Source organism: Phaethon aethereus (assembly GCF_964289735.1).
Source record: "Phaethon aethereus genome assembly, chromosome: 13".
Lineage (NCBI taxonomy): Eukaryota > Metazoa > Chordata > Aves > Phaethontiformes > Phaethontidae > Phaethon > Phaethon aethereus.
In genome coordinates, this window is record NC_138589.1 from 21,388,077 (window position 1) to 21,402,058 (window position 13,982).

At 44.1% G+C, this 13,982-nt stretch overlaps 1 protein-coding gene across 1 annotated transcript in view; it reads right to left on the minus strand.

The window, feature by feature from the left end:
* The window catches only part of FANCA (FA complementation group A), a gene marked incomplete at both ends in the record, with an annotated part of 36,803 nt that overhangs the window by 6,649 nt on the left and 16,172 nt on the right, over positions 1 to 13,982 (minus strand). The window contains 18 exon segments of the mRNA XM_082005747.1: positions 144 to 248; positions 604 to 663; positions 1,814 to 1,919; positions 2,504 to 2,670; positions 2,917 to 2,983; positions 3,470 to 3,598; positions 4,062 to 4,135; positions 5,192 to 5,368; positions 5,608 to 5,704; positions 6,117 to 6,316; positions 7,131 to 7,230; positions 8,674 to 8,744; positions 9,221 to 9,363; positions 9,957 to 10,061; positions 11,934 to 12,010; positions 13,147 to 13,196; positions 13,303 to 13,363; positions 13,783 to 13,871. Of these exon segments, the coding sequence (XP_081861873.1) occupies positions 144 to 248; positions 604 to 663; positions 1,814 to 1,919; positions 2,504 to 2,670; positions 2,917 to 2,983; positions 3,470 to 3,598; positions 4,062 to 4,135; positions 5,192 to 5,368; positions 5,608 to 5,704; positions 6,117 to 6,316; positions 7,131 to 7,230; positions 8,674 to 8,744; positions 9,221 to 9,363; positions 9,957 to 10,061; positions 11,934 to 12,010; positions 13,147 to 13,196; positions 13,303 to 13,363; positions 13,783 to 13,871 (1,878 nt within the window).

Sequence of the window (13,982 nt, forward strand, 5' to 3'; positions counted from 1 at the left end):
ATACTAAGGCACACTTTTTCAAAGGCCTTGAGAATTACTACCTCCACATTTCACCATTTACATTAAAGGAGGGTTAAAACAAATGCTTGGAACCGATACTGAATTTTCATCTAGCACCCCTAAGATAAAATATCAACAGTTACCGCTGCAGAGAAAAGCAGAATGGGACATTTGGTTTGACATGCTTCTAGAACATCATTGACCGCTTCTGCTGATTCCTCACAGTCCAAGCTGGCATTAAGCAGGCCCTGGAAGAGGATAAATTACAAGATGACTACCCACACGTGTCTTTGCTGCTTTGAAGTAACTCACCAAGCCATGTGTAAACTCATCAAAAGATAACTGTAGGGGTCAGCATGTCCCAGCAAGAGAAACATGTGCCCAACAGCTTCTCCTTCCCCCATCAGCTTTGCTGTAGGGTATTAAAATTAAGCTCTACCACTGCTTCCTCCTGCTACCTCTCTTCATTTTACTGGCCTACTGTTCTTTTTGGAATTTACACCAACAATTCTCAAAATGAGTACAAATAGCACGTCTCATTGCTAAGAATAGCATAGAGTCAGGTATCCCGGTAAAGAAGTGTCTACTCTAGCTAGCAGTTACCCTGAAGAAGTGAGCAGTGATGTCATAGGAGAGCGCATACCCTCTGGAACAGACGTTCTTCTGTGGGAAGACAAGGAGAGGAAAAAAAAAAAAGTCATTCCTTCCCTTTTGCATTATGATTTTCTTTAGACGTTTTGGCTGTCTGGCACAACAGGACTCGGGTAACACAAAAATCACCCTGTGAGATCCTGCATATCAGTTCAGGATGCAGAAACTCCATTTCTATATAAAGGAACCCCACTGACCAGGTAGTGCTCTACAGCCCCAGTGCTAAAAGGCATATCGGAAGCCCTGCTTACTGCACGGTGTGGATGGCAGAGGCAGCTTGATGAACAGTCTCAGAATGAATGGAGGCTTCTGGCTGCGCCTGATGTGACAGTGCAGGAGGGCTGGAAAAGGCCATCGGTCAGGATGAATAAATAGAAATGATAACTATCCTCAGAGCACTGTTCTGTGTGACCTGCAAGTCAACTGATCTGCCCCCAGGGCTGCAGGGAAGCCTGTGAATGTTTCTCTAGTGTACATAACACAGGAGGATGAGCAGAATCTCACCCTACACACAGCAAATTAGTTTAACGCCCTGGCATGACAGAGGAATCGGAGAAGAGCTCATGCTCAGTCCCTTACTTCTAGGCCTCCACAGGAACACTGCAGTTTCCCTCTAACCCACTGTCAACAAGTGACGAGCAGGTGGCACAGAAGGACGACGTCTCCATACAAGAGAGCATCCCCAAGGCTGCTGCCCGTGCGTGCGCACCAGACACACACGTTGTCACGAACAACGTGACTGGAAAGAACACTTACCGCTCAAGAGCCGGCCAAGCCGCTGCCAGGCTACTCTGTGATCACCCACTGGTGACTTCCCCCTCGACTGTGCACACACAGCTCCAGCCACTGACCTGCTGGCTGGCTTCACCCCAGTTTTGCCTACTCTATTTCCCAAGGATTCTCTCTCAATAGCATAAAACAGCACCACAATTCCAAACAAATTAACCCAAAAGTCATCCTACAGCAGACAGTGCCGAGCGGACCTCTGCAGAGCTAGGGGTGGAGAGTCTCGAGCATAGTGAGTTGAACCTCCCTACACTCTGATAAAAGTAAGTTTGTCTCAAGATTGGCTGCATTTTAACTCCTGTCCTAAACCCAAGTTTAAGTTCTTTATCTAGAGCATTTACCAACAAGAAATTTTCATTTGGCTAATGACACATACCAGCTCCGAGTTTACAAAATGAAAAAAGTCTTCACAGTCCAACATGGTTTTCTTTCGTTTTTGAAGAGTCATGATCAGAGTGGATGCTGGGAGCCCTACTAGAATCCTTAGGCAGGGAAGAATAAAAACAAGATCAAGGTTACCATCAAGAAGAGAATCAGACTCCACACTCACAGGGCACGTGCCTTTGATATTCAGGGGAGTCGGAGAGTATGTCAAACGTGAGAGATCTCAAACGTGTTGACAGAAACTGCACAAGGACTTTTTCCAGCTCTCCAGAAAAGAACCTGCATTTCAACGACGTACACACACCACTTTCAAAGATAGTATCAGTGGCTCAAAAATGGAAACACACACCTAGATTACAGCAGCAAGTAGAGTAATTTAACAATGGTTAACACAAGTGGTGGCATTAAGAGTGTTGCTGGCTGTAAACAGAGTCAGTGAAGATGTGCGGTCTTTAAAATCGAGTCTACTGGCAGGGGCAACTAGCCTGAGATGGCACACTGAAACGCTGCTCAGTCACGCGGGTACCGGGGAATAAATCTCTCTCGCATAGTTGTAACCGTGACACAGAGCGTCATCTTCAGTGCTGTGGAATTGCAGGGGAGGTTACCCAGCTGCGCAGCAGTTTTGCTTCGAGCAGTAGTTTTGTTCAAGGTATTCCCAGACATCCAGATCTGCATTTACCTTCTGTGCAGCAGCAGCTCCTGCTGCCTCCACAACTGCTCACCCAAAGCAGGGCCGTGGTTTCTGTCTTTCAGTCTTGCCTGGAGAATCTCAAACAGGACGTGTCTCTGGGCACCCGAGCAGCCAGAAAGCAGCTTTCGCCTACACCTCAGCTCCAGCACCATCTCCTAAACAGAGGGGTGGTGGAAAAACAGTGTTTGTCAGGAATACACACTAGTTTGCGTTCAAACCCTCTACGTTTCTCTGAAGTAATACAAAAGGATCAATATGAAAAATCTCTCTCAATCTCCACGCCACTGCTCACATCCGACAACTGAACGTCAGCCTTACATACACCGAGGTATTGGGAAACACTTTGATTACTCAAATTCAAGGATCAAACATCCAGATAACGCATCAGAGTCTGAAATCACCTGCAGCTTGCAGAGGATGTCAGGATTGACTGACATCTTCGATTGGCCATAGCTACCCAGGTCCAACCTGAAATTAAGAGACACGCCAGGTAACTAACCATGTTAGGCCAGGAGGATAACACAATTCAAATAAAGTCAAATGGTTCCAGATGAACATAAAGCTCTAACATTAATGTTCCTTAAATAAGCTGTAGATGAGACAGCAACTCTTCTCTAACCCTCCCTCCTCATTTTCCAGCTTTAGCCACTTCCTCGGGGGCATTGATGCTTGTCTGGCCAAACAAACCTGAATACAAATTCAACTTTAAAAAGACAGACAGACTAGGGACTCTCTGTGACTTCAACCCCAGACCTCCGTCACCTACAGCAACATTCTTATGCAAAGACTGGTGAGACACGCAGAGCCACCTCCCAGCTTTCACTTCCAGCCAGACCTGTGAGAAGGGAATCTCTTCCACAGCCCCACGTAAGGCACAAGCTCACAACTCCTAGCTTGCAAGGTCATTAGCAGAACCATTGCTTCTGCAGAAATGTAAGTCAGGATACAGAATACCTTTGTGAGGAATCCAGAATGGTATTGATAACAACACTACATGCCTTCTCCACATCTCCATCGCAGCCACCAGAAGCAGAAGGTGCTGGCAGATACCGTTGATAGATGGCCCAATAATGGAAATCCTGTCTGCAATATTGAAGATGAGAAGATAGGAAAGCCATCACGGCGTTTGAATTGTGCCCTTCCCTTAACATGAAAGGAGGTTCACGCACCAAGTGAAGCGGAGCGACAGATACAAGCGCCCAGATAAGTGCAGATTTAAGAGGAGCCACGCACCAGATAGCACACGTCCTGATGTCAGCCATCTCTTGCTTCTGGAGATGGGGAGGCTTTGTGAAAAGTTATTTGGAAGGAGTGCACATGCAGGCCAGAGGTTACGTTGGTGACCTTCCTCAAGTTAAAACCCACGCCTCATTCTAGCACTGCTTGAACTCTGGACAAACTGTAGTAGCTGACAGGCACTGGTGTCCCGCAGCAGCTTGTTTATTTACTTTTCTTGTTAACTTCCTGATATTCAGTACTTCTTCCGAATTTGTGTGGGAAAGGCTCTTGAACTATTCCCTTTACAGCAGAGCCCCTCTGCACTTACCTTTCTGAAGCAGAGAGAATATCCTTTTCAGGGTACACTTCCAGCTCCAACAGCAGCCACTCTCTGAAAGACAACTGGGAAAAGCAACGATGTAGGTAAGAGGGCAGACCAGCAAGGCAAGTAACTTGTGCAGAACAGCCTTCTTCTTCCCAACATGGAACCCACCTTCACCCACACCCAGACACAATCCCGTGTAGATTAAGAGATACGAAACAGGAGACATCACCCCAAGGAAGTTCCTGTACTGTTTCCCTTGCAAGAAATCTAAACTAATACCCCACCGGCATTCAAAAATTTACTGAAAGCAAGCCTATAAAGCCTCTCTCACACACACCCACACACACCCCTACTCCTTTGACATTTCCAAACATGCTCATCTTCTTAAAGTCTAGATACCAGAATGAACCTATGTTATTAGAAATAAATGCTAAAATGAACAAAGTCAGACAGACTGGTGCAAGCATCAAAGAAAGGTTATAATGCAGAGGTATTTTAGCCTTGTACATCAAGCTAGCCAAGCACAAGGAATCATTCTAGTAACATGACAAACTCCTCTGCACAAAGACAAACTGGTTTTATATGAACTAGGTTAAAAAAAGAAATCCTGCCAAATCAGATACATCGCAAGGATGGTATGAAGACAATATCTGAGATGTTAACCTCCTTCATAGCAAGGCAGAGCCAAACAATCCAAGATACACAGGTGGCTGAGGAGAACATCGACATTTAGACAAAGCTCAAAAAAAGCAAGCAATTATTTTCAGTTATTTGACTCACCATCGCTTCATAGACAGTACACAGGAGGAAGCTACGGTTATGGACAGGTCTTTTCTCTACAATTCCGGGGCATTTTCTTACTGATGCGCTATACTTTGTCAAGCTTTCTGCTTTTGCAATAAATAGGGCACAAAAGCTTTACCTCTAGTTTTCTATTTCAACCTTATCATCACCACCAAAATCTACAAATAACATTGAGCACATAACCTGGTGCACATGACACCTTCCAACTGTCAGAGCAGCTTTCCAGGCATTAAGTTTTTACAAGAAGCTTTTTATCACCAACAAGAAAATTGCAAAGCTGAAAAAATGAGAATTACAGCATGAACTTAAGTCATGGAGAAGATTTATACCTGGAATGCTTTTTCCTTCAAGAGCTCTTGAAAGCGTGCTTGCTTCCATAAACAGAGGCTGGCTCTCCTGTAGTTTAGAGAAGGGCATGACAGGGAACTCCAGATCAGGTCAGTTTTGCCCTCCTCACACAGGATTCCCCGAGCTTCCAAGCAGAGCCGTGGCACGATGTACTGCAGCTAAAACAAAGGTATAAAAACCCTGCACATTTACACCACAAAAAAAGGCCCAGTGCAACCTCTGGTTGTGTCAAGCTGCCAAACAAGCAAATACACAAGATGGTAAGATGGGAGGGCACAAAGATGCATTTTTATATCATTGTCTTTGTACAAGTTATAGTTGCACAGCAGTCTGCAGCAGGAAATTGAACTGAGACTGATCTTTCTCAGAAGTAATACCAAAACTTTTTTCCTTTTACCTTTTTAACAAGGCTAGGAGGAAGCAAGGCACACAAATCTTCACGAGAATAGGATGAAAACTTGCACATAAGATAAGATGCTGCTGCAGTGCAAAACCTGATAGAGAAAAAGAAAGAATTCCATTATCTGGTTGGTTCAATCATACCTTTTCCCACTCATGAAAGTCCAAAGTCAAAACAAAGACGGAGTGTTAAAAATGCTTTTAACTAACACGTCCCAAACCTGTTTGCTTTTGGGACCACTTCTATTTATATGCTCCCAACTCCAAGTACGTTAGTGGCACAAATTTCAGAACCAGAGACTAATCTAAAACATTTGACAACATCCAGTCAGTCCTTTCTCCAGCAGGATGTGTAATCATCAGGATGCTATTTCACGCGGGACCACCATCAGCCCGTTTCTCTGTGTAGTAGCTCTGTGCAGCAGGAGCACCTACAGATGCTCTGGAAATCCCCCGCAGGAACACAGGAGCTTGACCAGCACCCCTCCTGTGGATGCACCTTCTCACCTCATGCAGAAAGCAAATGACTCTTCCGTCCTGCACAGTAGCAAGCAGTTCCAGTACTCAGAAATGGAAAGGATCTTTTCACGAACAGGCTGAGAAATTCCAAAATTTGCTTCCAGTTCAGGAATTAAAGCTCTGGATTCACTTAAGTGGATCACAAAAGCTGCTAGTCCTAAAATGTGAGCATCGTTCAGGGAAGGACCCTGCAAGCCAAACATAAATAAAGAACTGAAGAGAGAGACATTTCACATGTAACAAAACAACCTTTCTTAGAAAAAGCTCAGAGTTAATTAAGTAGCAGAACATTGCTTCAGCCCATTAACTAATTAGCGCTGTGATATCAAATTAGCAGATGAGACACACCAGTTACATCAAACATGTTCTTTCTTCCTTGAAATTGTGCAGCTCTCTTTGGTCAACCGGCAGCAAAATTTGTTTGTTTCTGTAACACAGTAACTTGAAGCAACTAGCTGTATATTCAGCCCAGTAGAGTTTGAGATTCTCAAGGCTTTTTATCTTCTATGACAGCTAATCTAGTCTATCAGCCTTTTAATTGCGGTATCACAAGGTCAAGGAAATAAAACCAACAGTTTTTTAAAAGAAAAGCATGCAAAGCTGCACCCCAGATTTGGAGGGTCTTCATTTTATTTTTAAAAGGGCTGTACAACTAAGATATTCAACAGGGAAGCTTGGGAATTAAGCATTCTACTGTTTTCTTTTGGCTCTGTTCATAAACTTGCTTATTGTAGCTTCTGTTAAAATCTCAGATGCACTAACCTACTACAGTAGCAGTTCTGTATGAAAACATTCAGCTCACATTCCTGAGAGCAAGCCCATACTACTTGTCAGAAATTAGATTTCTTTTTTCTTTTTTTTTGTTTGTTTGTTTGAATCCTGAGAGCTACTGAAGTCCCTCCACAGTGCAGTCAGGCAGGTACATGCCCCACAGCTCGGGAAACGGAGCTAGGATAGCCATTAGCATACTATAACCATATGATTCGTGGTTAGAAAACTAACCTGATGATAAATTAGCTGGCAGAGCCTGCCCATAAGGGCAGGTAAGAGATTCCTGTGTCCACACATCATCTTCACAAACAAGGAGAGACATGGTCCTTGCCTGCAGAAGGTAAAAACCACATGCTTCTTTTTAACCCCAATACAGGAAGAGGTATTTAAAAATGCTTAAACACAATGAATCTAAGCCATACTTGTCTGTAAATAGAGGACAATTATAATTCCATTTATAGGCTCAAAGTAAGTGTCATTTTTGGAGTATCTGAACAGACAACCCCTACAAAGACATGAACTCCACCAGTACCCTGCCTCAAATACATGATAACATATAGTCACAGAGGTGTTCTGAGATGACAAAAAGGAAAGGAGGAAGCTGCCTGGGGCACAGACAGCTTTTTTCAGACAGAGAGCACAAGGTAAACAGAGGCAGAGCAATAAATGGGATCAAAAAACCAAAGCAAGAGCAAAAAGCAATTAATTTGACATAATCCTGTTGCCAAACAGAGGAAAGGAGGGAGGGAAAGAGGGACTTTCCCACCCAACTGAGAAAACAAAAAAAAAATCCTTAGAGGAGATCACATGGGAAATTGGGTTTAAAAACAAATTTCCTGGGATACTCTTGTTTATCACAGCTACTTTTCAGCACAGGTTTTCAGTGCAGCTTCATCTGCTCCAGGGCAAAAGAGTGTAAGAGAGAGGGAAAAACACACCGGTTGCCAAAGCGTGCTGCACTCCAGAGAGGCAGCCACCTCGTTCCGTACCGTCAGCAGCTGGCATCGCAGGCAGCTTGTCAGTACACTGCAGTGGAAAATTGCTTTGTTGGAAAAAGCAATGTTGACCATAATGTTTACAGACTTCTGTTAAATCATGAAAGAGATGGCATTAAGAGAGTCCTTCCAGTGGTGGTGGAGTGCTACCTCCCCCTCCTCATATTGCCTAGAATGAAGCGGAGTCACTTCCAGGGGGAAGAGGGGACGGGAGGTAGAGAGAAGGTGTATCATGCTGCTCTTCCTGTGCCTGCAGCATTAGGAAATGAGTGAGGCATAAATTCTTTTAGATATGGGATTAGGGATGAAGACTGAATGTGCCAAAAGCACTGAATGTGCCAAAAAGACACCCCAAAGACACATCAGTTCTCGCTGTCAAAAGACAGGCATTCTTCCCTGATCTCTGGTGTCAGCCAGCAACTAATCCGGGGACAAAAAGAATTTGCTTCATCCCCCACCATTGAGCTGAAAATGCCAACCTGAGCACGTAGTATTTGTGGAAAGTTTTTATATGTTGTCACAGAGCACAAAGCAGAGCCAAATGCCTCCTTTTTCTGAAGGGATCAGTAATGACAGAGGAGAAACATATTTTATTTACACATATACATCAAAGCACATTAGTTCTCAGATTACAGAAACTCAGGATAAAGCAGCCTGCAATTGCCAGCCTGGCAGAGTGGGTGTGAACAACCAGAAGTCCCTCCTCACCACTAAACATGTGCTGGAATTCTAGCGTATTAACCAGTCCTGATTTCCCTACTCTTTTACTTGCATCTTACCTGTCAGGAGGGTTAAAATAGGAAGCAGCTATTAGGTTTTGGCAGAACGATGTCAGCAGAAGATCAACAACCTGGAATAAGAGAGACATTGCTAATACTTGTTGGGCTGGATACCTAGATCTAGTTTTGTGCTGCCTGTGTATTACGTTTCCCAACACTAAAACAAGGAGACAAATTGATTAGTGACATTCAGAAGTACAGATCCACTGGCACTAAGAAGAGATGGAAAGTTAAGCCTTATGGGATGATCAGCCCAGGAATGATCCCAGCACACAACACATACCTAGACAAGTCTGGTGAAGAAAGCCTAGCTCATCACAGGATCGCTCTGATAGACTATATATCTCTAGCTCTCACCACCAGACATGCAACAACTTCCAGGAGGTTAAAACACACGAATAGTCCGTGCAGGGCACTGACAAGGTAGACAAAAGGAGAATGTATTTCCTGTTCTCCACAGACAAAGCAACCTTTCACACATCCTATCAGATGCATTTCTACCTGCCCAACCACACTCGTTTCTCACCCCAAGCCAGACGGTACTCACGCTCTGGTGGCTGGGTTCCAGCTTGGGGGCAGAAATGTCAACTTGGATTGAAGAATTCAAAGCAGCAGCTTCGTTCTCCTCACTGCTGTGACCCAAGATGCTTGCGAGTCTGTCAGAAATCACTGCAATCTGTGCTGGCACATCTACAGGAAGGTAACAGGAGAAGAGGAGAGCCAGGACAGAAGGCATGAAAGATTTACAGCTCCACATAGCAGGAAGAACAAGTGAAAGACATATACTCTCATTGATCAGAGCCCAAAGTATGTTATGAAAAGCTTTAATGAGTAAAAAACGTTAACTGGAACACAGCAGTCATCTTCATTTTAGAAGACAGCATTGTTTTTTTCCCCCCAGTATTATTACCAACACACATCAAGAACAGTTTTTCACAACAGAAAGGAAACAGGCTTCAAACAGGGCCCCGAGTCACCAGACGAGCCCCAGGAATGGGGTTGCCCATCTTGGCAAAGATCGGTGTGGTACCAAGGGATCATCACAAAAACTGCAGACCTAAAGTTCCAAACTCAAGCATGGGAAATACATCAGACATTAGATATATATATATATATATACGTATTCATAGCTGGAAGGATTATACAGATCTGAAAGATTACCACCTCCAGGTACCACTGGCAAGTAACTACTGCTGCTGCTTTGGCTAGCATTAGCCACATTTTATTAATGCAGCTTTTGTAACAGTCAATTATGGGTCATTATGACTCGCCTTCCTGCATACCTTCGTATTTAGCCTGGTCCACAATCAGCACCCTTAGTTCAGCCAGCTCAGCCTTCAGCTGCTCAACAGGCTCTTTGGAATGGCTGGTCTCTACTTTTGATTCATCTAGGCAAGTAAGAGAAATGCAACACATTATCCTTACCTTTGTGCATTACATCAGTTCATGAAATGCATTCAGCAATCTCTGCATACATTTTCTGTAAAAGCAGTATTTGCTTTTCTGTAAGTTATAACAGATCCACAAACCGTCAATCTGCCACCCGTACAGCTTTGTTTTTACATTCAAAATGTGCTATTTGATTAATCATTTATGAGTTTATGCCTAGTTGCAGAAAGGAATTCAGTTTTTAAAGATGAGAGGCAAAAGAGTTGTCCTTTCAGAGTTGCCTTCCTACTTGCGCTAGCTCTCTGCCCCTCACAGAAACATTTGCTGTTCTCAAAAGATCAGTCTCAAAAGGGAGACAGACATTACAGTATGTGAATACTACGTCACTCGCTTGTCCTCAAGCCCAACACCATGCAACATCTCCAGATGCTATGTGTTACTCCGTCTTTTGTTTAAAAGGAGAAAGGAAAGGAAATTCCTTTTACCACTAGAAAGAGAGTGCCACCAGCAGCAAGCTGCCACAGCACAGCCCCAAAAACCACCCATACAGTTCATTAGGCAGGAACAGCGTCTCATACACGGGCCAGAAATAACTCAACCACGAACAAGAGAAGTAAATAACAAGGTTAAAATTAATATTGGTTGTAAACACACTGTAAAAGCAACAAGGTGTTAGGAGACTGCTGAGTCACCTTTATGTGCAAGAGTGAGCACTACCGAACAGGGCAGGCTTAGCGCTGACCAATACTCAGTCCTGCCCTAAATCCAGCCTCTGTGCAAGAGCCCCAGGGATGGATTAGGGTGCAGGGGATGGCAGGGGAAGGGATTAGGATGCAGGGATGGCAGGGGAAGGGATTAGGATGCAAGGGACACGGCTCAGGCTGTGCCACTAGAGGTCACCGGCAATTCAAGGGCTCCTGCAGAGCTCTGTCGCCCGTTGGGATCCCGCCCGGCCGGCTGCAGGGCTCCTTCATCCCTGCCGGCTGCCAGACAGCCTCACAGCCGGGCTGCAGCACATCTGCGGTTCCCCAGGCCTGCCTTGTCACGCCTCTCAAGCTACAGCATCTCCAGACAGCTTCAGACACCCCAAGCAGGAGCCAGTTACAGATTCAGCCCTGTACCCGGAGTACACTTCTCTCCACCACGCTCTGGGAGCCATCTCCGCTCGCTAGCCTGACCTTTCCTTTTTGTATAAACCTGTGGTGACGACGGTGCCCGTTTTAAGATGCGTTTGAAACACCCACTTGCTGAAAGAGATAGGAGAGCTCATTAAATATCTATTAAGCTGACACACACTGCACCTGAAATGTGGCTACAGCGATGGGACCCGAAATTAGCAGGGCCCTCCCACCCAAACGCATGTAAACTATGCGCTGCAATCCTTTAACCGCTGGCTCTGTCCCTAGCCCCTCCTGCTCCCCCAGACCTCAGTCACGCACAGCAATCCATTCTTCAAAGAGGACGATGGTGAGGTCAGGCAGCCCAAGTGCCATTACGCAAGGGATCAGCACAGCAGGGTCACACCCCAGGCTAGCCGGAGCTGGGACGCGTTCGAGCTGCAAACGCTGATTCATGGGGACGTATTTGAGCTAGATTTAAATCAGCTAGCTCAGGCATCGTTTGCAGCCTCAGCACAGCACAGAGCTCCGCACGGACTGCAAAAATCCCACCCAAGCAGGACAGGCTGAGAAAGTCACTACAAGAGGAACTATTTAATACCTCAGTAAGACATAAAGAACATACAGATGTTTACATATCGATTAAAGACCTAATCGGCTGTAACCTTTTCAAAATTTTCTATTCAGGAGGGCATCAATAGAAATACTAACTTTTCTTCAAAGCGATCCATAAGTCAATGTTATATTTTTTACCTTGTAACATTTTCTCTTTCATAGTACGGCAGGCTTGCATGTATGTGGAGTACAAGTTTGCAGGTATTTTATCAGCTCTATAGTAAAAAAAAAAAAAAAGGACATTTATTATACCACATAACCACATTTAAACTTCAGCTTTATTCTATGTAAGCATAAACAATGGCTACGCTACGAAATGTAATTACAGAGGTTCCAAAGCATACAGAGCATCTGAAGTATTTTTTTAATCATCATCTGACATGAGGGCCAGAAATTTATCTCCAAGGCTTTCATAGCAAGTATTATATATGTGCAACCCACACGACACAAAAACAATACTGTATATATTATTAATGCATGCATTAATAACCATTTCATATATAGTACGTGTCTCAGATCACCTAAGAGTAAGTTATGTGACATTGCAGTATTCACACATCTAAAACACTAATGTGGTAGAGACCGAGGTCTGACCTCCAACACTTGCTGGGCAGGCACTCAATGCTAAAAACGCGTGACATGAGGCTCCCTAGAACTCAGATGCTTCTCTTACAACTTTAATTTTAAGAAATGATCCAGTCTTTTTTAGAGTCGGACTGGAATGATGAGGCAGGACCAAAAGCCTCATTTGTAGGCAGCGTCGCAAACATTTTTTCTCCATGAGAGGTTACAGAGGAATTACTGGATTTAAAATAAAGCTGTTTCTGCAGTGCAGAAAAGCACTTTTAAACATGCATACAGGACAAGCTTGGGTTCCGAGAGGGGCTGTGTTCTCCTGGGACACGATGCTGGTGTCCCTTAAGAGTAGCTCATAAAGCATTAACACACATCTGAGTTTCATCTTCCCCATATCCTCTCCCAAAGAGAGGGGAGATTTTCACAGTGGGGCTCATCTTCCTGGTGAAATTTTATATTCGGCAGCATCATCCAGAGTTTGCATTAAAATATATCTGGCCGGCAGTCAAAGGGCTGCATTGGACGACTTCTAGATAATGGTTTTAGAGTGGCTAGAGGACTAATTGCAGAACTGAAAGCATTTACCTATCCAGATAAGCTCCCACATCCACAACCTGCAAGCCACAGGCCTGGCCACAAAGCCCTGCCAAAAGGTTAGCCAACATTCAGCGCTTTGTAAACAAGGGGCCAAAGCCTCTGATAATCTGATGCAAAGTCAAATGTTCTCAGGAGAAAGTCCAGAAGCACAGAAAATAACACTGGGAAGTCTCAATACCTCTTTAAAGAATCTATAAAAGCCATGCGCGCGTCTGGGATTTTAGGGAGCTGCAACAGAAGGACAAGTAGGTTAGGTGCAAGTTACCTGTCTACGAACACACACCTAAATGGGAGGATCAAAGAAAAAAAAAAAAAGCCAAAAACAAATACTAACCACACGTGGCCTGAGCAAAGCAGGAAGAAACCAGGAAGTATAATACGGTCGCCTGAAAATACTGAGACAGAAAAGAAATATAGCAAAACATTAACAACGCCAAAGCTGCAAAGTGCCACCTCATTACCTCAAGAATGAATTTGGCTCCTGCAAACAAGAAATATTCATGGTAATATGAATAACCACAGGCAAATCAAGCTCGGATTAGCCAATAGGTATTAATTTCTTGAATTTTACTTTTTATTTATTGTAACTTGTGGACTTTTCTTGCAGGTCTGCATATGCTTTTTATGCTTTTTTACTCGCTGCACAAATAGGATCCACTTAGATGACTACTGAGGAAGTGGATAACGTGGGAAGAATTTCCCAAAACCTCCTCTGCTCACATCCTCAATTTTTCTTGTTTTGCCATTTTGATTTGGACTTGGCTCGTATTATTATTATAGCTAAAAACAAGAAGAGTTGAGAAGCACACGGTACCTGGCTTCTATCACAGATGTCGGGATCTTCCTTGTGTTTTCAAATATCTGAAGGGCCTTTTCAACATCACGAAGCGCCTGGCTCTCGGGCTGGCTCACACAAGTAACAATGAGAGAAAGATGTTGTGAGAAATCAAGGATGACGATAATCTTCCCTGCTTGTTCTTTCAGGGTTGGTAACAGTTGTCTGTGCTGTGAAGG